Below are 23,215 nucleotides of genomic sequence, written 5' to 3'. Positions count from 1 at the left end.
CCTCAAACACCCTTGTGCATCCCCTTCATGCTCACGACACATTTGCCTTACGCTGTTTACTACACATACGTGATGCATGCCCTGTGGCTGGTTGGGTGAGGCTGACCGTGAAAGAGATGCATGAGAGGGTGAGTATGAGACAGAGCCATGAGATTGTATGAGGATTGAGTTGAATGGTAGTGATGGGATGAGTGCTGGGGAAGTGAGGAAGTGCAGGTAAGATGAGAATGAGGGTTCAGTGGGTGTGAGGAGTGATTTGGTAGAGTAGTGTTGGCAGTGCAGAAGGAGCTGTGGGGTGAGGCAGATGGAGTGTAGGGGAATGAGTAAGAGTACTCACTTCGGCTGACCTACTTAGGTCATTGAAGCGCCTCCTGCACTGTATGCAGGTGCGTGATATGTTAGTGGTGCTGGTGATCTCCTATGCCACCTCGAGCCAGGCCTTCGTGGTGGCAGAGGCAGGCCACTTCCTCCCATCTGCTGGGTGGAAGATCTCCCTCCTCCTCCCTCCTTCTCCTCACCCCATCCAGTAAGACCCGAAGTGAGGCATCATTAAACCTGGGAGCAGCCTTTCACCTGGTCTGCTCCATGCTGTAATTTTGCCTATTTTCTGCAGCATCAGTCAGTGGAGGAGTGCCCCTTTAAATAGGGCTCCTCCAGCTGACAGCCTATGATGCGGGTGCGCAGTCCGCCCGCTGCGCAGCTTTCCAGCACGAAACCCGGAAGCCAAGGTAAGTGGCTTCAATTTACATACGATCGCGTGCCAAACCCACCGATTTCACTGGGCGCGTTACCCACGTGCCCAGTCGACCCCCTGCTGCCAACCCGCCTCCCTAATATCGGACCCATAGAGTACAAAAGCAAGGAAGTTATGTTGAATCTTTATAAAACACCGGTTCAGCCACAACTGGAGTATTGTGTCCAATTCTGGGCACCGCACTTTAGGAAAGATGTGAAGGCCTGAGAGAGGGTTCAGAAAAGATTTACTAGAATGGTTCCAGGGTTGAGGGACTTCAGTTACGTGGATGGACTGGAGAAGCTGGGGTTGTTCTCCTTAGAGCAGAGAAGGTTGAGAGGAGATTTGGTAGACGTGTTCAAAATCATGAAGAGTTTAGGTAAAGTAAATAAAGAGAAACTGTTCCCATTCGTGGAAGGGTCAAGAACCAGAGGACACAGATTTAAGGTGAGTGGCAAAAGAACCAAAGGCGACATGAGGAAAAACTTTTTTACACAGCGAGTAGTTATGATCTGGAATGCATTGCCTGAAAGGGTGGTGAATGCAGATTCAGTTGTGGCTTTCAAAAAGGAATTGGAAAAATATGTGAAGGAAAAAAAATTGCAGGGCTACGGAGGAATGGGACTAGCTGGATTGCTCTTACAAAGAGTCGAATGGGCTGAATGGCCCTCTTCTGTGCTGTAATGATTCTATGGTTCTATGAAATGAATTGAGTTGAGGCTGCCCAGTCTAAATCACATAGGGTCCTTACAAACAGGAATTCTGTATGGATTGTATTCAGTTCTATGTCGTAGAGTTAAAAGGACTGGTCTTTAATCCATTGCATCACCCAGTCCCCTGTTTCTATCTTGCTAGGATTTTTACATGCATATAAAATGTTGTCTGTTTCATTTAGGACTGGCAGCTTGGTGGTAAAAGTGATGTATTCCTGTGGGGAGGTGGACGTCATGGACAGCTGGCTGATGCTGGAAACAGTGCTTTAGTACCAACTCTTGCTCCATCTCTGACACAAGCTCTGCAGGTGATGTTATTTTCCTGAATTCAATCAGAAGCAAAAAAAATCACAATTAAATACAGTTTAACTTCAGTATCAAGCATAATGTTTTATGACTGCACAACTTATAACAGTAAGGATATTCTAAATTACTGTTTTACATTACATATAAAATGTAGCTATAGGAAATGGTTTTTACTGCAGCTGTTCTGATTTCTGGTGGTAAAGTCGTGAATAAATCTTGTTTTAACTGGTATTTTTTTTTACTTGTATGTTATATTTTAATTGTTTTATAAAAATTTTAGTCAAATGTTTGCACTGGAAATGGGCATGCCTTCTTAGAATACATCCAGGACTGTCTTCCTTAACCAGTATGTTTATGTTTGGCAAGGAAGGGAAAAATGGCAGGTGAAACAATGGACCACTAGTGGGAGATATTTTAGTACAATATCGACTACGATATTCCCAGTAGGATTAAAGGGTTGTGCCAAAGGCTGGGCTTTGAAGTTTAAATAAACATAGGATAAATACACAGGCAATAATAAAGAAGAAAGTTATGAAAAAGATACAAAGTACAGAAGAGGAGCACAATATGGAATGAAATTAGTGAGTACGTGGAGAAGCGCTGGTTAATTAGGCACAGATAGCATAGATATGTAAAGGACACGATATGCTTAACTGATTTTTTTTTTCAGGCAATTAAGTTAATCAAAAAGTAAGGCATGTGGTGTTAAACGGTAGTAGCTGCATGGATAGAGAGATGGCTAGGGGACAGTCTGCAAAGATTAGAAATAAATGGGTGTCTTTTGGATTGCCTGAAGTATCTATGCTGGAACCTTTTTCGCATTCCATTTTTGGAAATGATTTGGACATATGTACAAAAGGAATGGCTTTGAAGTTTGCTGATGTCAAATTGTGAGGAAGAATACAAGAGGACATAGGTTAACAGAGTGAACCCCTAGAACAGTGAAATGTAATGCTATGTAACAAAGGAGGATAGACTGAGGAATTTTACTGGAAGAATGAAGGGGGAAGTTAGAAGAAATGTATTCCACACAGAGGGCTATTAGAACATGTAATGCTTTACCACTATTGGCTATAGAAACAGAAACTGTACCATCATGAATGTATTAAAAATGGATCTGTTTTTCTTTACTACTATTACTACCAAAGCATTTTACAGAGAAATAATGAGAGACAGACACTAAGCCATGAGAGAGAGGCAAGGAGAGGTGACGGAAAACTGGGTTGAAATGATGGGTTTTCAGAAGATTTTTTAGAGGACAGAGCAGTAGAGGTGCAGAGCGCATTATGGAGGGAATTCCAGAGAATAGGATCAAGGCAATTGAAAGCTGTTCCACAGATGATGGGATGGAGAGGAGGTGGTGTACAAGAGGACAGAGTCAGAACCGAAGGGTACAGGGTAAATGCAAGGTTGGAGGAAGTTGCAGAGGTAGGATGTAATGAGGTTGTGGAAGGATTCAAGGACAAGAACAAGGATTTTAAATGGGATGTATTGGGGAACAGGGAACCAGAGTAGCTTGGCAAGGATAAGGATGATCGGCGAACGAGGCTTAGTGCAGGACAGGATATGGGCATTTGGACAAGCTGAAGTTTATGCATAATGGAAGACAATCAAGGAGAGCACTGGAATAATCGAGTCTGGAGGGAACAAAAGCGTGAATAATGGTCTCATCACTGTGTTTGAGTAGGGGTAGAGGCAGCCAAAGTTGTAGAAGTGATTTGGCAAATAGGAAGGATGTGGGCTATGAAGCTTAGATCTGGATCGAAGATGTTTGCAAATGGTTTTGTTTAGCCTGCGCCAGTGGCAAGGGAGTAGAGTTTGTGGCAGACACTGAAATAATGGCTTTGGTCTTCCTGATATTTGGCTTAAGGAAATTATGATTCACCCATGACTTGGCTCAATGAACCAGCTGTTCTTTTCCTGTCCTTTTTCGTATGTTGATGTCAAATAGGCAGTACTACTGTCAAAAGCAAAATACTGCGGATGCTGGAAATCTAAAATAAAAACAGAAAATGCTGGAAAAGCTCAGCAAGTGAGGCAGCATCTGTGGAGAAAGAAACAGAGTTAATGTTTCAGATCAAAGACCTTTTGTCAGAACTGGAAGATGTTAAAGAGTTAAAATTTTTAAACAAGTACAGAGCCAGGGAGAGGAGGAAAGAACCAAAGGGAAGGTCTGTGATAGGGTAGAGGGCAGGAGTGATTAAGCGATAAAAGGGATGATGGTGCAAGGCACAGAGGGTGGTAATGGAACAGGTTAAGAAACAAAAGATTGGTCAGGAGTAAATGGCAACAGCAGAACCATTACCAGCATCTGCTGTCCAAAAAAATGGGAGCAGTGGTTGTGATCTGAAGTTATTGAAATCCATGTCGAGTCCGGAAGGTTGTAAAGTATCTAAACGAAAGATGAGGTGCTGTTCCTCGAGCTTCATTGGAACAGTGTCAGAGGCCGAGGTCAGCGTGGGAGTGGGACAGGGAATTAAAATGGCAAGCAACCGGCAGGTCTGGGTCACGCTTGCGGACGTAGCGGAGGTGTTCAGCAGAGCGATCACCCAATCTGTGTTTGGTCACCCCAATGTAGAGGAGACTGCATTGTGTGCAGCGGATGCAGTATACTAAATTGAAAGAAGTACAAGTAAACCGCTGTTTCACCTGGAAGAAGTTTTTGGGGCCCTGGACGGTGGGAAGGGAGGAAGTGAAGGGGCAGGTGTTGCATCTCCTGCACTCGCACAAGAAAGTGCCGTGGGGAAGAGAGTAGGTGTTGGGGGTGATGGAAGAGTGGACTAGGGTGTCGCGGAGGGAACGATCCCTTCGGAATGCTGTAAGGGGAGGGAAGGGGCTGATGTATTTGGTGGTGGGATCGCACTAGAGGTGACGGAAATGGCGGAGGATGATACGTTGAATGTGAAGGCTGGTGGGGTGGAAGGTGAGGACAAGGGAGACCCTATCATGGTTCTGGGAGGGAAGGGAAGGGGTGAGGGCAGAAGTGCGGGAAATAGGGTGAACACGGTCAAGGGCCCTGTCAACTACAGAGGAGGGGAATCCTCGGTTGAGGAAAAAGGAGGACATAGCGGAAGCACTGGTACGGAAGGTGGTATCGTCAGAACAGATGCGTCGGAGACGGAAAAACTGTGACAAGGGAATAGAATCCTTAAAGGAAGCGGGGTGGGAGGAAGTCTAATCGCGGTAGCTGTGGGAGTTGATGGGCTTATAATAGATATTGGTTGACAGCCTATCCCCAGAAATGGAGATAGAGAAGTCGAGGAAGGGAAGGGAAGAGTCGGAGATGGACCATGTGAAGGTGAGGGAAGGGTGGAAATTGGAAGCAAAGTGGATGAAATTTTCCAATTCAGGGCGAGAGCAGGAAACAGCATCGATACAGTCATCAATGTACCGGAAAAAAGTGAGGGACGGGACCCGAGTAGGACTGGAACAAGGAATGTTCCACGTATCCCACAAAAAGGCCGGCATAGCTAGGACCCATACGGGTTTCCATAGCGACGCCTTTTATTTGGAGGAAGTGAGTGGAGTCAAAGGAGAAGTTGTTCAACGTAAGAACAAGTTCAGCCAGGCGGAGGAGGGTGGTGGTGGTGGATGGGGACTGGTTGGGCTTCTGTTCAAGGAAGAATCGGAGGGCCCACAGGCCGTCCTGGTGGGAGATGGAGGTGTAGAGGGACTGGACATCCATGGTGAAAAGGAGACTGTTAGTGCCAGGAAACTAAAGTGGTGGAGGGCGTCAGAAGAGTCACAGATGTAGGTCGGAAGAGACTGGACAAGGGGAGAAAAAATAGAGTTGAGATAGGAGGAAATAAGTTCCGTGGGTCACGAACAGGCTGAAACAATGGGTATCCCAGGGCAGTCCTGTTTGTGGATCTTGGGAAGGGGATAGAAGCAGGCTATGCAGCATTGGGGGACTATGAGGTTGGAGGCCGTGGGGAGAAGATCTCCCGAGGAGATGAGATCAGTGACGGTCTGGAAGCTATGGCTTGATGTTTGGCGGTGGGGTCATGGTCCAGGGGGAGGTAGGAGGAACTGTTGGAGAATTGGCATTCAGCCTACGCAAGGTAGAGGTCTGTCCGCCGCACAACAACAGCGCCGCCCTTGTCAGCAGGTTTAATGACAATGTCAGGGTTGGGCCTGAGAGAACGGAGTGCTGCAAGTTCAGAGGGAGGTAGGTTAGAATGAGTGAGGGCAGGCAGTACTACTGTAGCTGATTCAAATCTTTGTCATACCTACATAGAATGATTTCATTGTATTTATATTGGTTTCTTGTTGCGACTAGGTGGTGTGCGGACAGAACTGTACCTTCCTCGTTCAGGCTAACGGGACAGTTGTAGCTTTTGGGGAAGGTAGCTATGGACGCTTGGGTCAAGGAAACTCTGATGACCTCCACACTCCGACTGTTATTGCAGCATTGCAGGGTAAGAATGTGCAGGGTTGTAACCTCACTGTTATATCCACTGCTTCATACTCCATTAACTTTTAATGCAGAATGTGACTAATTACTGAGAACTGTTCCAGTTGTTATTGTGTAAAACTTGGGATTTCTGTAAAGCTGTGACTCACATCACATGCAAAACAACAGTGAAGGGATTAATGTTTAGTTCAGTGGAATCTAATCTATGCCCCCCGCTGAGCTATTTTGATAGCTTTGTTTAATGTTTAATTTAGTAAGATCTGTGACTCATCAGTAACCATTTGAATAATTATCTCAGTTTTATCATATAACATCTGTAATTTAGACCAATGTAAACAGATGATGCCGCCTATACCAAGCCATTAGTCACAACTGGCATCTATATTAGATTATTGGACGTACATGCAGACATCTACTAATTCACAACTTTTTCATCTACATTTCAAAAGAGAATGAGAATTTGATAGTCAGAAGCTAACTATAAAGTTTGGTAATTATCAAATGCTTGCTGTACTTTGGATTACCAAAATAATTTAGCAAATATTTAGCAAGAGTAGACTGGAAACAGTGACTTGAAGGTAAATCAATGTCAGAGCAGTGGGAGGCCTTCAAGGGGGGAGATTCAAAGGGTTCAGAGCAAACGTGTACCCACAAAGAAAAAGGGTTGGACTGCCAAATCTAGAGCCCCCTGGATGACTAGGAGTAACAGGGTAAGATAGGGCAAAAATGGGGAGGTGATGTCAGACACCAAGAGCTCGATACTGCAGAAAGCCTAGAGGAGTATAGAAAGTGCAGGGGTGAAATTAAAAAGGAAATTCAGAAAGCAAAGAGAGGGCATGAAAAAATATTGGCAAATAAAATTAAGGAAAACACAAAGATGTTTTACAAATACATAAAGAGCAAGAGGATAACTAAGGAAAGAGTAGGGCCTATAAGAGACCAAAAAGGTAACCTGTGTGGAGGCGGAAGATATGGTTATGGTTCTTAATGAATACTTTGCATCTGTCTTCACAAGAGGGGGATGATGCAGCGATTGTAGTTAAGGAGGAGGAGTGTGAAATGTTGGATGGGATAAACATAGTGAGAGAGGAAGTATTAAGGGGTTTAGCATCTTTGAAAGTAGATAAATCACCAAGCCCGGATGAAATATATCCCAGGATGCCAAGAGAAGCAAAGGAGGAATTAGTGGAAGCTCTGACCATCATTTTCCAATCCTCCCTGGCTACAGGCGTGGTGCCGGAGGATTGGAGGACTGCTAACGTTGTACTGTTGTTTAAAAAGGGAGAAAGAGATAGATTGAGTAATTATAGGCCAGTCAGTCTAACCTCGGTGGTGGGCAAATTATTGGAATCGATTCTGAGGGACAGCATAAATCGTCATTTAGAAAGGCACAGGTTAATCAAGAACAGTCAGCATGGATTTGTTAAGGGAAGATCGTGTCTGACTAACTTGATTGAATTTTTTGAGCAGGTAACATGGAGGGTTGATGAGGGTAATGTGTTTGATGTAGAGTACATAAATTTTAGCAAGGTTTTTGACAAGGTCCCACATGGCAGACTGGTCAAAAACGTAAAAGCCCATGGGATCCAAGGGAAAGTGGCTAGTTAGGTCCAAAATTGGCTCAGTGGGAGGAAGCAAAGGGTAATGGTTGATGGGTGTTTTTGCAACTGGAAGGCTGTTTCCAATGGGGTCCCGCAAGGCTCAGTACTAGGACCCTTACTTTTTGTGGCATATATTAACGATTTGGACTTGGGGGGGGGGGGGGGGCTTGATCAAGAACTTTGCAGATGATACAAAAATTGGCCGTGTGGTTGATAGTGAGGAGGAAAACTGTAGACTGCAGGAACATATCAGTGGACTGATCAGGTGGGCAGAAAAGTGGCAAATGGAATTCAATCCAGAGAAGTGTGAGGTAATGCGTTTGGGGAGGGTAAACAAAACAAGGGAGTACACAATAAATGGGAGGATACTGAGAAGTGTAAAGGAATAAAAGAACCTTGGAATGCAGGTCTACAGATCCCTGAAGGTAGCAGGACTGGTAGATAAGGTGGTTAAAAAGCTATACGGGATACTTTCCTTTATTAGCCAAGGCATAGAATATAAGAGCAGGGAGGTTATGCTAGAAACTGTATAAAACATTGGTTAGGCCACAGCTTGAGTACTGCGTACAGTTCTGGTCACCACATTACAGGAAAGTTGTGATTGCATTAGAAAGGGTATAAAGGAGATTTATGAGGATGTTGCCAGGGCTGGAGAATTTTAGCTATGAGAAAGGATTGGATAGGCTGGGGTTGTTTTCTTTGGAACAAAGGAGGCTGAGGGGAGATATAATTGAGGTGTATAATATTATGATGGGACTAGATAGAGTGGATAGGGAGGACATATTTCCTTTAGCAGAGGGGTCAGTGACCAGGGGGCATAGATTTAAAGTAATTGGTAGAAGGATTAGAGGGGAGCTGAGGATAGCTTTTTTCACCCGGGGGGTGGTGGGGGTCTGGAACTCACTACCTGAAAGGATGGTAGAGGCAGAAACCCTCAACTCATTTAAAAAGTACTTGGATGTGCACTTGAAGTGCCGTAACTTACAGGGTAACGGACCAACAGCTGGAAAGTGGGATTAAGCTGGATAGCTCTTTTTCGGCCGGCACGGACACGATGGGTCGAAAGGCCTCCTGTGCTGTAACTTTCTATAATTCTAAAAAAAAACGTGTTGTTAGTGGCCAGTTTTGGATTTTGTTGGATGACAAATGTAAAGGGGAGGTGGTTAGACACTCTCTTGTTGGAGATGGTCATTGCCTGGCACTTATCTGGCGCGAATGTTACTTGCCACTTATGAGCCCAAGCTCATAAAGTGTTTACTTTTTTAATTTAATGCACAAATACATTCTTACTTTCCGACATAATTACATTTAGATATATGGTCTTATTGTTTCAGAGCAGTTGTATCCCATGTTTCCTCATTGTCCATTTTCTTGCTTTTGGTTCCAGCGATATCCTTCATCATTCTGTTTCTTTTCCAGGTTACGTTGTGACACGGTTAGTCACTTCATGTGGATCAGATGGTCATTCTATGGCTTTAACTGAGAGCGGGGAAGTTTTCAGCTGGGGAGATGGTGATTATGGAAAACTTGGGCATGGGAACAGTGAAAGACAGCGCAGACCTAGACAGATTGAGGCACTGCAGGGAGAGGACATAGTGCAGGTATTTCACTCTCCATGAAAAGAACGCAGTAATTTTATTTTTGATACGGTATTTTTATATTTTTCTTATAGGTACTCAGATCAACTGTCATTCCTGAGAAGGTGGAGTGCAGACCTACTATTAATGCTAGGGGATTAATCCAACAAACTGTAGGGTTGTGTAAGGGTGGCCTGGAATAACTTCCCTCAATTTCCTTCCCCACCCCCCACTCCCAAAGTAGGAATGTACCTGGCCTCTGCTTGACAGTTCTCCACATCAGCATGGCTGAGATAAGAGAGCTCATTTTGTGAGGAATTGCAAAGATGTGCCTATGTCTTAACCCTACATACAACAATGCATGACACTCCAGCCCCACTCTCCATCAAACTTATTCAAAGTTTTTGTAGACTTTGAAATAGAACAGCGTTTCAAGAAATAGTTTCAATTATGTTCTTCCCAACAAATTGAACTGAATGGTGTTTCCTTCTATTTGGATAGCTCTCTTGTGGATTTAAACATTCAGCTGTGGTAACAGTTGATGGAAAACTCTTTACATTCGGGAGTGGAGATTATGGACGGTTGGGTCTCAGGAGCACATCTAACAAAATGCTACCTGAAAAGGTGACTGCACTGGAGGATTATTCAGTAGGACAGGTACTGTTATCTGGAAATTTTTGACCTATAATATGAATATAAAGTGCATAGTATTACTTTGGTGCAGGAAGAAATGCTTTTTTTTGTAAACCTTGTGATGGTGTCTGCAATGAAGAGGTTATTGTGCACTGCTTGTCAAGTAGTAACATTTATCCTGCCTTCAGTCATGTAAGTTGAATACGGATCACTTGTTTCTGCAACATGACTACAATAGTTGATAACATTTTATGCTCTGGAATTCCCTCCCTAAACACCCCAGTCTTTCTACCCTCCTCGCCTTTCAAGATCCTCCTTAAAACCCAACTTTCTTACCAAGCTTTTGGTCAGCCCTCCTAATAGTTCCTCCTTTGGTTCAGTGTCCATTTTCTCCTTGCATCTCTGTGAAGCGTCTTGGGATGTTTTTTTCTATTTTAAAGACATTCAAATGCATGTTATAGTTGTAGTAATAAAGAAAAGAATGAACTTACATTTATATAGCGCCTTTCACAATCTCAGGAAATCCCAAAGTGCTTTACAGCCAATGAAGTATTTTTGAAGTGTAGGCATTGTTGTAATGCACGGAAATGTGGCAACCAAATAGCGCACAGCAAGGTCCCTAAAACAACAGTGAAATAAGATCACCTGTTTTAATGATGTTAGTTGAGGGGTAAATAATGTCTATGACACCAGGAGAACTCCTCTAGTCTTCGTTGAGAAGTTCCATGGGATCTTTTATGTTTACCTGACCAGGCTCATGATACCTCACAACAGCACCTCTGACAATGTAGCACTCTCTGAGTACTGCACTGAAGTGTTAGCCTAGATTATGTGCTCAAGTCTCTGGAGTGCAACTTGAACCCACGACCTTCTGACGTGAAAGTGCTACCATCGAGCCAAAACTCACACCAAGTAGCAACCATGAGACCAGGCGTCGTTCCATTACATTTACACAGCCAGGCGCTTAGTTAAGATAGATGAGTGAGAGTCTCCTGCCCCATTTCAAAGGATAGACTTTCCATTCAGGATGGCCCCTTTAATTGGCAGCTAGGTAGGCTGAATACCCCCATCTCATAGACTCAGAAGGGAGGACTTGTTCTTTCTCACTCTCACTCTCTCTCACCCTCTCTCCTTCTCTTGCTTTTCAGTCCACTTTCTGTAAAGAGAAGAGAATGTACATGGTAGCTGGTATATCGAGCAAGAATTCTCTACTATGATCCCCAGGCCATGCTATCACTTAACTAAATATACGCATTAAAAGATGCACTCTGGATTATAGGGGTGTGTGGTCCACTTGTGGGAGTAACTGGTGACTGAGCCCGAGCAAAGATCAAGTGCGAAAACCCAAAATTTGTCACAATTTTGAATTGATTATCCCTTTGTCACTGATTCCCCATTTGCAGAAAATAGTATTTCTCTATTCATACTCAAAGTTTTAATCAAAAAACCTCTATTAAATATCCTTACATCCTTTTCTGCTCAAGTATCAGCCATAGAGCGGTGTATAATATTTTCCGCTCCTTTACAGTCCTACGTAACTGAAGTTTCTGCCTGGTGCCTTCATCTCCAAAATATCTGAACAACAGTACAAAAGCCTTGCATGGAACAAAAGCTGGGGGAGAGGAAGAACCACTTTCTCTCATGGTTACTGTAAGGTACCAAACTCTTGTCCTGCGATTCCTCATATTTGGACATTGGCCTATTCACCTACATTCAAAGAATGAGGAGGCTTGTACTATCTACTATACTCTGAAAGATAGGATGACTTGCTCCCAGGCCTCTGTTAGTACCAGTTGTTGGCGAAACTGGCATAAGCCATACAGTTTCTTATCTCTCACTCTCTCCCTTTAAAACATCAGCCTTGGTCAGACCCCCGTCTGGAGTACTGCATTCAGTTCTGTGCACCACACCTCAGGAAGGATATATTGGCCTTAGAGGGGGTACAACGCAAATTTTTTAAATTATACTGGAGCTTAAAGGGTTAAATTATGAGGACAGGTTGCATAAACTTGGCTTGTATTCCCTTGAGTCCAGAAGGTTGAGAGGTGGTCTAATTGAGGTGTTTAAAATGGTAAAAGGATTGGATAAAGTAAATGCAGAGAAGCTATTTCCTCTGATGGGAGAATCCAGAACAAATGGGCACAATCTTAAAATTAGATCTAGGCCATTTAGGACTAAAATTAGGAAACACTTTTTCTCACAAAGGGTAGTGCAAATGTGGAATTCTCTCCCCTAAAATGCTGTGGATGCTGGGTCAAATACATTTTCAAGACTGAGATCGACATTTTTATTATATAATGGTATCAAGGGGTATGGAGCAAAGGCGGGTAAATGGAATTGAGGTACAGATCATCCATGATCTAATTAAATTTGCGGAACAAGCTCGAGGGGCTGAATGGCCTATTCCTGTTCGTATGTTTCTAGCATATGTCCATTTAGGTTACTCATTCCCATATATCCATTGCCCAATATTTAATTAGTGTGATTAAGGATCCAGGGGGTGTTGAAGAGCAAGAGAAGCACTGTATAGAGGTTTGATTGCTGGCTGCATTATTTGTTTATTCACAAACTGTTTCCATATAGATACTGTTATAAAGCAAAGTTAGAGATTTCCTATATTTCCTCAGGTGGCCTGTGGGTTGAATCACACCCTCGTCGTCTCATCGGATGGAATGATAGTCTGGTCTTTCGGTGATGGAGACTATGGCAAGCTGGGTTTAGGAGCTTGTACTGTTAAATGCTGTCCCCAGGTGAGAATAAAACATACAAACAATAGTCATATCTTAGTCACTACATCAATAACATATATTAGATGCCTACAATTTGTTTAAGTTTGTAGGACCAATACCAGCTTATGTATTTTCAATAAAGTATTTACAATATATTTAGTCTAATTTTGGAAAGATTTTTTTAAATTTATCATAACTTAAGATATTTTATTGTAGTGTGCTATCCAATAATGGTAATGAATTGACTGCCTCCTTTCCTCTGGCATAACTGTTACCACCGTAGGTGATATGAAGCCAGTGTTAAGAATTTGTCTAGTGGTGTTTTAGAGAGATTTATTGGCATGGTTTGGTTGTAAGTTTGGCTATTAGTACTGCTGTCTAGGCTATGACCAATACTTTTGGCACCAGGTTTGTTGACTGACTGTAAGCCGTGTCTTGCTAGGAAATACAAAACATTTTGCAAGGTTGTAGTGCACATCCTGCTGTGATTTATTAACCTGGTTTTTAAAAAAGTGCAACTTGAAATAGGGCATGGAAAAATTGCAACAGTAATTGGAAGCAACAGTTTATGTTTTAAAGGTATATTCTTGTTAAGAACTTCTTTCAAGTTAAAACCTGATTTTTAAAAAATTTTATTTGAGCAGCAGTTGAATTTCTATACATTTTGTTTTTGCTTTCTCATCAGCATAATTTTATTCTGGCTGATACTTGTTTGTCTCATTATTGATTCACTGAGACCAACCTCAGTTATTTTGGTCCTCATTAGCCACACCCAGTTTCAAAATCTTAATGGTCACAAAATTGTTTGTGAGTCATTGGATGTTCTGGAGCGAAATGTGGAGGGAGCGGTCATTGTTGATCCTCTGACACAGTCCAAGGGGGCAGCAGTAGCTGGGGTGAGCAGGATGGAATGAGGTTGGCAAGATTAGCCTCCAGCGGTTGCAAAAGAGAGGAGGATGGGAGCAGTTGGTGGTACTGCTCATTAGGAGGTAGTGATGGGCCCTTCAGAGAATGCTGAGAGAAACACAGAGAGTAGCTGTGGGCTTATCCAAGGAGATTCAAGCCTGGGATGGTGGCAGGAGAGTAAGAAGGCAGAGGAATAGTGAAGGGTCTGAGTAAGGATTGAGAGGACAAAGTACCTTCAGAGGGGAGAAAGGAAAGGTGGCATGACTGGGTAACAGAAAGGGGAGGAGACAGGAGAGAAGGGCTCAAGAGTAGTGAAGAGAAGAGCAAAAAAAGGGAGATGGAAGTAATGGGCTCGGTCCAGAGTGTTAGCCAAAGTGCACAAGCAAATGGACACAGAGGAAATCCAGGTTACATAGGCATGGCGAAGATTAGGAAAGATATGTCCTGGTTGTAAACAGAGTTTGGGGAGGAGACGATATGAGAGTGCAAAGTCAAAGTCAGAGGTCCTGTGGTGGGATCAAGTTGACTTGTAGACAGGATAGTCAGCCTGGAGCATAGAGGAACCGATATCCAAGTTCGGACAGTTGTGGAAAGCGATTGAGTCCAGGAGCTGTTTGAGGGGCAAAGTATCAGTACACTACTTGAAGTTATCCAGTGGAAAATGGAGGGCCGAGGAGGTGTGGAGAGTTAACCATGTGCCAGCATAAGTTGATCCAGGGGTCCGGCGGAAGTGAGTAATGGCCTCAGTAATTAGTGGTGCACACCAGCAGACCCAGTATACCAGAAGAGGAGTGAGTAGCAAAGAGAGTAAAACCCAATGGACGAGAGCAGTGAAACCCAGGGAGCTACGAGACAGTAAAAGATAAATCCCCAGGATCAGTGTCGATGAGGGAGCTGGTCTGAGGAACAGCTGTGGGGAGGTGAGGAGCACTCAAGATCAGGAGCAGCAGTAGGAGCTTGAGGAGCCAGTCTCACCAAGTCTAGCGAAGAGTGACGGAGGAGTTCTGAAGGATGGGTGGAGTCAGCAGCCACGGGAAGCAAGTGGAAAGCAGCAAAGCAAAGATCATTCAGCGACAATGGAACAGAATCCAGAGCAAGATGGGAACAAGCAGGCGCAGATCAGAGCTAGCTCAGCGTAAAGTGAAATTTTCCCGATAGAGGAACAGACAACTGAGAATGCAAGAGCAGGTCAGGTACGAGAACAGAGCCAGCCCTGTCTCTGTAGAAAGCAGTGGCGATGGTGGAGTTCACTTATAAGGTCCGGAAGCAAGAAGGCAGAAAATTGAGAGAAGACTGGGAAGGGCCAATTTAAATGCAGGTTAGAGTTAGCAAAGGATGAGAAATCATTCAGTACAAAAACTGAGAGGACAGATTTGACTAGGAAATCTGGGGGGGGGCGGAGGAGTGATGGTTAATTAAGAGGATTTTGAAGGAGCGAAGGATAGTAGTGAGCATAGAATCATAGAACGGTTACAGCATAGAAAGAGGCCATTCGGCCCATTGAGCCTGTGACGGCTCTTTGTAAGACCAATCCAGTTAGTACCATTCCCCCACTCTTTCCCCATAGCCCTGCAATTTTTTTCCCTTCAAGTATTTATCCAATTCCTTTTTGAAAGCTGCGATTGAATCTGCTTCCACCACCCTTTCAGGCAGCACATTCCAGATCGTAACTACTCGCTGTGTAAAAAAGTTTTTCCTCATGTCATCTTTGGTTCTTAAATCTGTGTCCTCTGGTTCTCAACCCTTCTGCCAATGGGAGTAGTTTCTCTTTTTTTTTATCAAACTCTTCATGATTTTGAACGCTTCTGTCAAGTCTCCTCTCAATCTTCTCTGCTCTAAGGAGAACAACCCCAGCTTCTCCAATCGATCCATGTAACTGAAGTTCCTCAGCCCTGGAACCATTCTAGTAAATCTTTTCTGCACCCCCTTCAAGGCCTTGCACGTCCTTCCTAAAGTGCGGTGCCCAGAATTGGACACAATACTCCAGTTGTGGCTGAACCAGTGTTTAATGAAGGATCAACATAACTTCCTTGCTTTTGTAATCTCTGCCTCTATTTATAAAGCCCAGGATCCTGTGTGCTTTTTTAACCGCTTTCTCAACTTGTCCTGCCACCTTCAAAGATTTGTGCACATATACCCCCAGGTCTCTCTGTTCCTGCACCCCGTTTAGAATTGTACCATTTAGTTTATATGACCTGTCCTCGTTCTTCCTGCCAAAATGTATCACTTGTCCAATCGTTAACATACTTCAATAATTGACAGTTTAGGCTTTGTTCATGTGACTGGAGCCGGAGACCCTTTGATGTAGAGAAAAACCATGTGCTCAAATGATGGGTTGTAAAAGGCCCTTTTATTGTCTCTGCTTATGGCCTTTCATGCAGAGATAGCCCTCTTACATTTCTACACCCAGACATTCTTAATGGTCCTTACATTTCCAATTTTGATTGCTTCAGTGGCTTCAAATCCATTCCTTATACCATTTGACCATATGTTGGATGCAATACTATTTGATATTTTACAAATCCCAGTTCTTTTAAACAGATTACCAGATAGGAATGAGAGGCCCATGCTTTTTGACACCTATCATTGCTTTCCTGATCCGAAGCCTTAGATGTATGTCCTTTGTTGCCTTTTCTTAGATTACCCCCTGCTGTGTTGAAAAGCTTGTGCTTCCAAAAGCCTAAGTGTTTTGAAAGCCTGACAATGCTTTAAGCTCAATATTATCCATCTAGCTTATTTATTTAATAATCTAGATATCTAGTCGCAGTACAACGTCTGTGATCCCAAAACTCATACTTCTCCAATGCCATCATCGTCAGTGAGGGAAAAACAGGATTTGCAAGAACAGTTTACCATATTTGCAGGTTGTTTGGAGGTTTTCAAATGTCTTTGTTTAATAGGGGTACAGTTAATCCTTTCCTTCAAATGTCTTTTGTTAAAGGGGTTTTGAACCCTACAATGACTTTGCATTTATTGGGCATGATTTTAGCACCCGCTATCGGGTGCGTTCCTGGGGGGGGGCCCCGAAAATCGGGGAATCCCAGAGCAGGACCGGAGCCCGCCTCGAACCCGCGCACTTCCGGGTTCCCCACTGACGTGCGGCATGCGCGCGCAGCCCCCGCTGGTGGGAATCCCGCAGGCAATTAAAGCCAGCGGGATGCCACTTGAAACTATTTATCCTGCTCGTTCAGGTCGTTGACAGACCTGATAGAGCTGTTTTATAACGAGGGGTGGGATTTTACAGTGAACTGAGACTGTTTCCCACACTGGGGGAAACACTCCCAGTTCAAACGGACCTGTTGCAGCTGTCAGCCTGTGGCAGCTGCAAAGGTCCATTTGACAGGTGGGGGGGGAGACCCTCACTCATTGCAGGAGGCCACTCTGTCACTTGGGACAAAGTTTGGCCTCCACCACCCTCCCCGTGACAATCAAAGTCACCAACTTGCACACTTACCCCGGGGTCCAGAGACATGTACCTACCTTGCGGACCCCCTCAGATGTACATCTTCCAGATGGGGGCCGCTGTAGCTGCAGTTGTGACCTCCTCGGAGGGCGAACAGCATCACCAGCCTCGCCATCCACGCCGTCCACCTCTGACATGTGGAGCTCCACAACAGAGTGCTGTGACACATCCACCTGTACAGCAGGAGGGAGGGCTACCGCAGAGAGAGATGTGTCGCAGAGGGCACTACCCTCGCCACAGGGTCCACAGACCAAGGCTCAGCTTCCTGGACCTCTCTGAGCAGCAGTGCACACGGAGGCTCAGAGTCACTCAACATGTAGTCGTGGACATCTGCAGCCTCCTTCATGCCGAGCTGCTCCTGGCTGGCCCGAGCACCATCTTCTTACCTGTCGCTGTCAAAGTCACCACTGCCCTCAACAAGTTCTCCTCCGCATCCTCCCAGGGTGCAACCGGGGACATCGCCGACGTCTCTCAGCCGTCTGCACAAAAGAGCCCTGCAAATACACCTACACCCACTCTGCAGTGACACAATGGGTGGCATCAGGTGTGGGTCTTCATAGTGATCCTCAGAAAAGGGCATTATTGCACAAACCAGACAAGATTTGCGAAGACATGGCAGTAGTGGTGCCAATATAATACGTAATGTGAGTTGGTCAGAAATTCAATATAAGTAACAACCATGACAAACCCTCAAACACCCTTGTGCATCCCCTTCATGCTCACGACACGTTTGCCTTACGCTGCCTACTACACATATGTGATGCATGCCCTGTGGCTGCAGCACAGGTAGTGGCAGGTTGAGTGAGGCTGGCCGTGAAAGAGATGCATGAGAGGGTGAGTATGAGATAGAGCCATGAGATTGTACGAGGATTGGGTTGAGTGGTAGTGGCGGGATGAGTACTGGCGAGGTGAGTAGATGCAGGTAAGATGAGAATGAGGTTTGAGTGGGTATAAGGGGTGATGTGACAGAGTAGTGTTGGCAGTGCCGAAGGAGATGTGGGGTGGGGGCGGTGATGTGGCAGACTGAGTGTAGGGGAAAGAGTAAGTGTACTCACTTTGGCTGACCTACTGAGGTCATTGGAGCGCCTCCTGCACTGTATGCAGGTGGGCGATATGTTGGTGGTGCAGGTGACCTCCTCTGCTACCTTGAGCCAGGCCTTCCTGGTGGCAGAGGCAGGCCGCTTCCTCCCACCCGCCGGGGGGAAGATCTCTGTCCCTCCCCCTCTTCCTCACCCCATGTATTGATACCTGGATTGAGGCATCATTAAACTGGGAGCAGCCTTCCCCCTGGGCTGCTCCATGCTGTAATTTTTTCTGTTTGTTGCAGCATCTGTCAGTGGAGGACTGCCCCTTTAAATAGAGCTCCTCCAGCTGACAGATCTTACTGCGCATGCGCAGCCCGCCCGACGCGCAGATCAGCAGTGGGGAACCCGGAGGACCAGGTAAGTGGATCCAATTGGGCTACGATCGCGCGGGGAGCTGACTGATTTCACCGGGCGCGTTACCCATGCGCCCGATAGCCCCCCCGCCGAGAACCCGCAGCCCTGGTAACATCGGGCCCATTAGCTCCAAAATCTGTTTGCCACTTTTCAAATCCATCTGCCACAATTCAGATCACTTTTGAATGACATCAGTTTCTCGTAGGAACATATAACATGGGAATGTACAGGTTGGGAAGATGTCACTGCAGACTGTCTGGCTGGTTCCAAAATTCAAAAGATACCATTTATTTTCTCCATCTCTAAAATTACTCAACCACTTCAAACTATTCAGCTCCCTTCTTGAATTTACTGATACTATGTCCCTCCAATGTCTCCCTGAACGGTCTGTTTCACACATCCATCAGTCGCTGTGCGATATAATTCTGCTCCTGTACTTGGAATTTTTCACTCTTCGCTGAGCTAGCTCTAATCTGTGCATGTTCTTTTTTGACGGGACAAGTTGCGAAGGTTGTTTTTTAAAAAAAGTATACGGGATCCTTGTTTTTATAAATAGAGGTATAGAGTACAAAAGCAAGGAAGTTATGCTAAACCTTTTTTAAAAAAAACACTGGTTAGGCCCAAGCTGGAGTATTGTGTCCAATTCTGGGCACCACACTTTAGGAAGGATTTCAAAGCCTTAGAGAGGGTGCAGAGGTGATTTACTAGAATGGTACTAGTGATGAGGTACTTCAGTTATGTGGAGAGACTAGAGAAAATGGGGTCGTTCTCCTTAGAGCAGAGAAGGTTAAGGGGAGATTTGACAGAGGTGTTCAAAATCATGAAAGGTTTTGATGGAATAAATAAGGAGAAACTCTTTCTAGTGGCAGAAGGGTCGGTAACCAGAGGACACAGATTCAAAGTGATCAGCAAAAGAACCAGAGGCGACATGAGGAGAATTTGTTTTACTCAGCAAGTTGTTGTGATCTGGAATGCACTGCCTGAAAGGGTGGTGGAAGCAGATTCAATAATAACTTTCAAAAGGGAATTGGATAAATGCTTGAAGGGGAAAATTTTGCAGGACTATGAGGAAAGGGCAGGGGAGTGGGACTAATTGGATAGCTCGTTCAAAGAGCCGGCACATGCACGATGGGCCGAATGGTGTCCTGTGCTGTATCATTCTATGAAACTATCCACTGATCTTTTAAGCTTGAGACAGCACCCCTTGGATACAAAGTTTATGGTTATGTCAAACAATTTATTAAATTTGGGGGTCTCCTGGAAAACAAAATTCTTCAGTGTAAACATTCCACATGTACAATGATAGCTAACTCTATCTCCCTGCCATTGACTCCATGGTTGTTGCTGTACTATTCAATTTTCTGTTCATCAAGTCCAGCATGAGTTGAAATTTTCTTCAGCTCAACATTAACAAAAGCAAAGCCATCATCTTTTGTCCTGCCAGCACCTACGTCCTTCTGACTCCAACCTCATCAATCTCCCCAGATGTCTACTCATGTTGATTCCAGTGGTGTGCAATCTTGGTTTTCTCTTTGAGCCTGAGCTGAGCTTTTTAACCCCACATAATGGTCACTTGTCAAGACCATATTCTTCCATCTCTGGAACATCACTCACATGTCCCTACTAATCCCTCACAGCTGCTGAAACCCTCAGGGTACAGTAACATGTTGGTTATGTTACTGGACTAGTAATCCAGAGGCCCGGACTAATAATCTGGGTGGCCATGAAACTACTGGATTGTCGGAAAAACCCATCTGGTTTACTAATGTCCTTTAGAGAAGGAAACCTGCCATCCTTACCTGGTCTGGCCTATATGTGACTCCAGACCCACAGCAATGTGGTTGATTCTTAATCGCCCTCTGAAATGGCCTAGCAAGCCACTCAGTTGTACAATCTCGCTACAGAAAGTAACAATGAGAATAAAACCGGACGGATCACCCAGCATTAGATTACTAGGCACCGGACACAATAAAGGCAAACCAAGCCCAGTCGACCCTGCAAAGTCCTCCTCGCTAACATCTGGGGACTTGTGCCAAAATTGGGAGAGCTGTCCCACAGACTAGTCAAGCAACAGCCTGACATAGCCATACTCACAGAATCATACCTTTCAGCCAACGTCCCAGACTCTTCCATCACCATCCCTGGGTATGTCCTGTCCCACCAGCAAGACAGACCACCAGAGGTGGCGGTACACTGGTATACAGTCAGGAGGGAGTGGCACTGGGAGTCCTCAACATTGACTCCAGACCTCATGAAATCTCATGGCATCAGGTCAAACATGGGCAAGGAAACCTCCTGTTGATTACCACCTACCACCCTCCCTAAGCTGATGCATCAGTCCTCCTCATGTTGAGCACCACTTGGAGGAAGCACTGAGGGTAGCAAGGGCACAAATGTATTCTGGGTGGGGGACTTCAATGTCTGACACCAGGAGTGGCTCGGTAGCACCTCTACTGACCGAGCTGGCCGAGTCCTGAAGAACATAGCCGGCAGACTGGGCCTGCGGCAAGTGGTGAGCCAACCAACACAAAGGAAAAACCTACTTGACCTCGTCCTCACCAATCTACCTGTCGCAGATTCATCTGTCCATGACAGTATTGGTAGGAGTGTCCACCGCACAGTTCTTGTGGAGACGAAGTCACACTGAGGACACCATCCAACCACTACCACTATGCTAAATGGGATAGATTCAGAACAGATCTAGCAGCTCAAAACTGGGCATCAATGAGGTGCACAATCTGTAACCTCATGGCCCGGCATATTCTTCACTCTACTATTACCAACAAGCCAGGGGATCAACCCCGGTTCAATGATGAGTATAGAAGAGCATGCTAGGAGCAGCACCAGGCGTACCTTAAAAAAAAATGAGGTGCCAACCTGGCGAAGCTACAACACAGGACTACATGCATGCTAAACAGCGGAAGCAACATGCTATAGACAGAGCTAAGCGATTCCACAACCAACGGATCAGATCAAAGCTCTGCAGTCCTGCCACATCCAGTCGTGAATGGTGGTGGACAATTAACTAACGGGAGGAGGAGGCTCCGTGAACATCCCCATCCTAAATGATGGCAGAGTCCAGCACGTGAGTGCAAAAGACAAGGCTGAAGCGTTTGCAACCATCTTCAGCCAGAAGTGCCGAGTGGATGATCCATCTCGGCCTCCTCCCGATATCCCCACCATCACAGAAGCCAGTCTTCAGCCAATTCGATTCACTCCAAGATATATCAAGAAATGGCTCAGTGCACTGGATACAGCAAAGGCTATGGGCCCCGACAACATCCTGGCTATAGTGCTGAAGGCTTGTGCTCCAGAACTAACCGCGCCTCTAGCCAAACTGTTCCAGTAGAGCTACAACACTGGCATCCACCCGACAATGTGGAAAATTGCCCAGGTATGTCCTGTCCACAAAAAGCAGGACAAATTCAATCCGGCCAATTACCGCCCCATCAGTCTACTCTCCATCATCAGCAAAGTGATGGAAGCTTTTGTCGACAATGCTATCAAGCGGCACTTACTCACCAATAACCTGCTCACCGATGCTCAGTTTGGGTTCCGCCAGGACCACTCGGCTCCAGACCTCATTACAGCCTTGGCTCAAATATGGACAAAAGAGCTGAATTCCAGAGGTGAGGTGAGAGTGACTGCCCTTGACATCAAGGCTGCATTTGACCAAGTGTGGCATCAAGGAGCCCTAGTAAAATTGAAGTCAATGGGAATCAGGGGGAAAACTCTCCAGTGGCTGGAGTCATACCTAGCACAAAGGAAGATGATAGTGGTTGTTGGAGGCCAATCATCTCAGCCTTTGGAGGACATTGCTGCAGTAGTTCCTCAGGGCAGTGTCCTCGGCTCAACCATCTTCAGCTGCTTCATCAATGACCTTCCCTCCATCATAAGATCAGAAATGGAGATGTTCGCTGATGATTGCATAGTGTTCAGTTCCATTCACAACCCCTCAGATAATGAAGCTGTCCATGCCCACATGCAGCAAGACCTGGACAACATCTGGGCTTGGGCTGATAAGTGGCAAGTAACATTCGTGCCAGACAAGTGCCAGGCAATGACCATCTCCAACAAGAGAGAATCTAACCACCCCCCCTTGACATTCAATGGCATTATCATCACCGAATCCCCCACCATCAACATCCTGGGGGTCACCATTGACCAGAAATTTAACTGGACCAGCCACATAAAAACTGTGGCTACCAGAGCAGGTCAGAGGCTGGGTATTCTGCGGCAAGTGACTCAGCTCCTGACTCCCCAAAGCCTTTCCACCATCTACAAGGCACAAGTCAGGAGTGTGATGGAATACTCTCCACTTGCCTGGATGAGTGCAGCTCCAACAACACTCAAGAAGCTCGGCACCATCCAGGACAAAGCAGCCCACTTGATTGGCGCCCCGTCCACCACCCTAAACAGTCACTCCCTTCACCACCAGCACACCGTGGCTGCAGTGTGCACCATCTACAGGATGCACTGCAGCAACTCGCCAAGACTTCTTCGACAGCACCTCCCAAACCCGAGACCTCTACCAACTGGAAGGACAAGAGCAGCAGACACATGGGAACAACACCACCTGCACGTTCCCCTCCAAGTCACACACTATCCCAACTTGAAATATATCGCCGTTCCTTCATCATTGCTGGGTCAAAATCCTGGAACTGCGTACCTAACAACACTGTGGGAGAACCTTCACCACAT

The 23,215-nt window shown here is 45.3% G+C and overlaps 1 protein-coding gene and 1 long non-coding RNA gene across 3 annotated transcripts in view; one reads left to right on the top strand and one right to left on the bottom strand.

The window, feature by feature from the left end:
- LOC137322062 (probable E3 ubiquitin-protein ligase HERC1) overlaps positions 1-23,215 on the top strand; it is a 317,287-nt gene that overhangs the window by 246,266 nt on the left and 47,806 nt on the right. For both annotated transcript variants that reach the window (XM_067985131.1, XM_067985126.1), the window contains exons 63-67: positions 1,629-1,754; positions 6,032-6,170; positions 9,187-9,368; positions 9,846-10,001; positions 12,605-12,727. In XM_067985131.1, coding sequence (XP_067841232.1) covers positions 1,629-1,754; positions 6,032-6,170; positions 9,187-9,368; positions 9,846-10,001; positions 12,605-12,727 — 726 coding nt within the window. The remainder of the gene's footprint in view (positions 1-1,628; positions 1,755-6,031; positions 6,171-9,186; positions 9,369-9,845; positions 10,002-12,604; positions 12,728-23,215) is intronic.
- Positions 848-10,410, bottom strand: LOC137322099 (uncharacterized). Its single transcript, XR_010962961.1, has 3 exons — positions 10,314-10,410; positions 8,753-8,861; positions 848-1,768 (listed from the first exon to the last, which is right to left on the bottom strand). It is a non-coding gene; the product is annotated as an uncharacterized lncRNA (long non-coding RNA).

This window comes from Heptranchias perlo, chromosome 1 (assembly GCF_035084215.1).
Source record: "Heptranchias perlo isolate sHepPer1 chromosome 1, sHepPer1.hap1, whole genome shotgun sequence".
Taxonomy (NCBI): domain Eukaryota; kingdom Metazoa; phylum Chordata; class Chondrichthyes; order Hexanchiformes; family Hexanchidae; genus Heptranchias; species Heptranchias perlo.
This window is presented reverse-complemented; position numbering and strand designations above follow the sequence as displayed.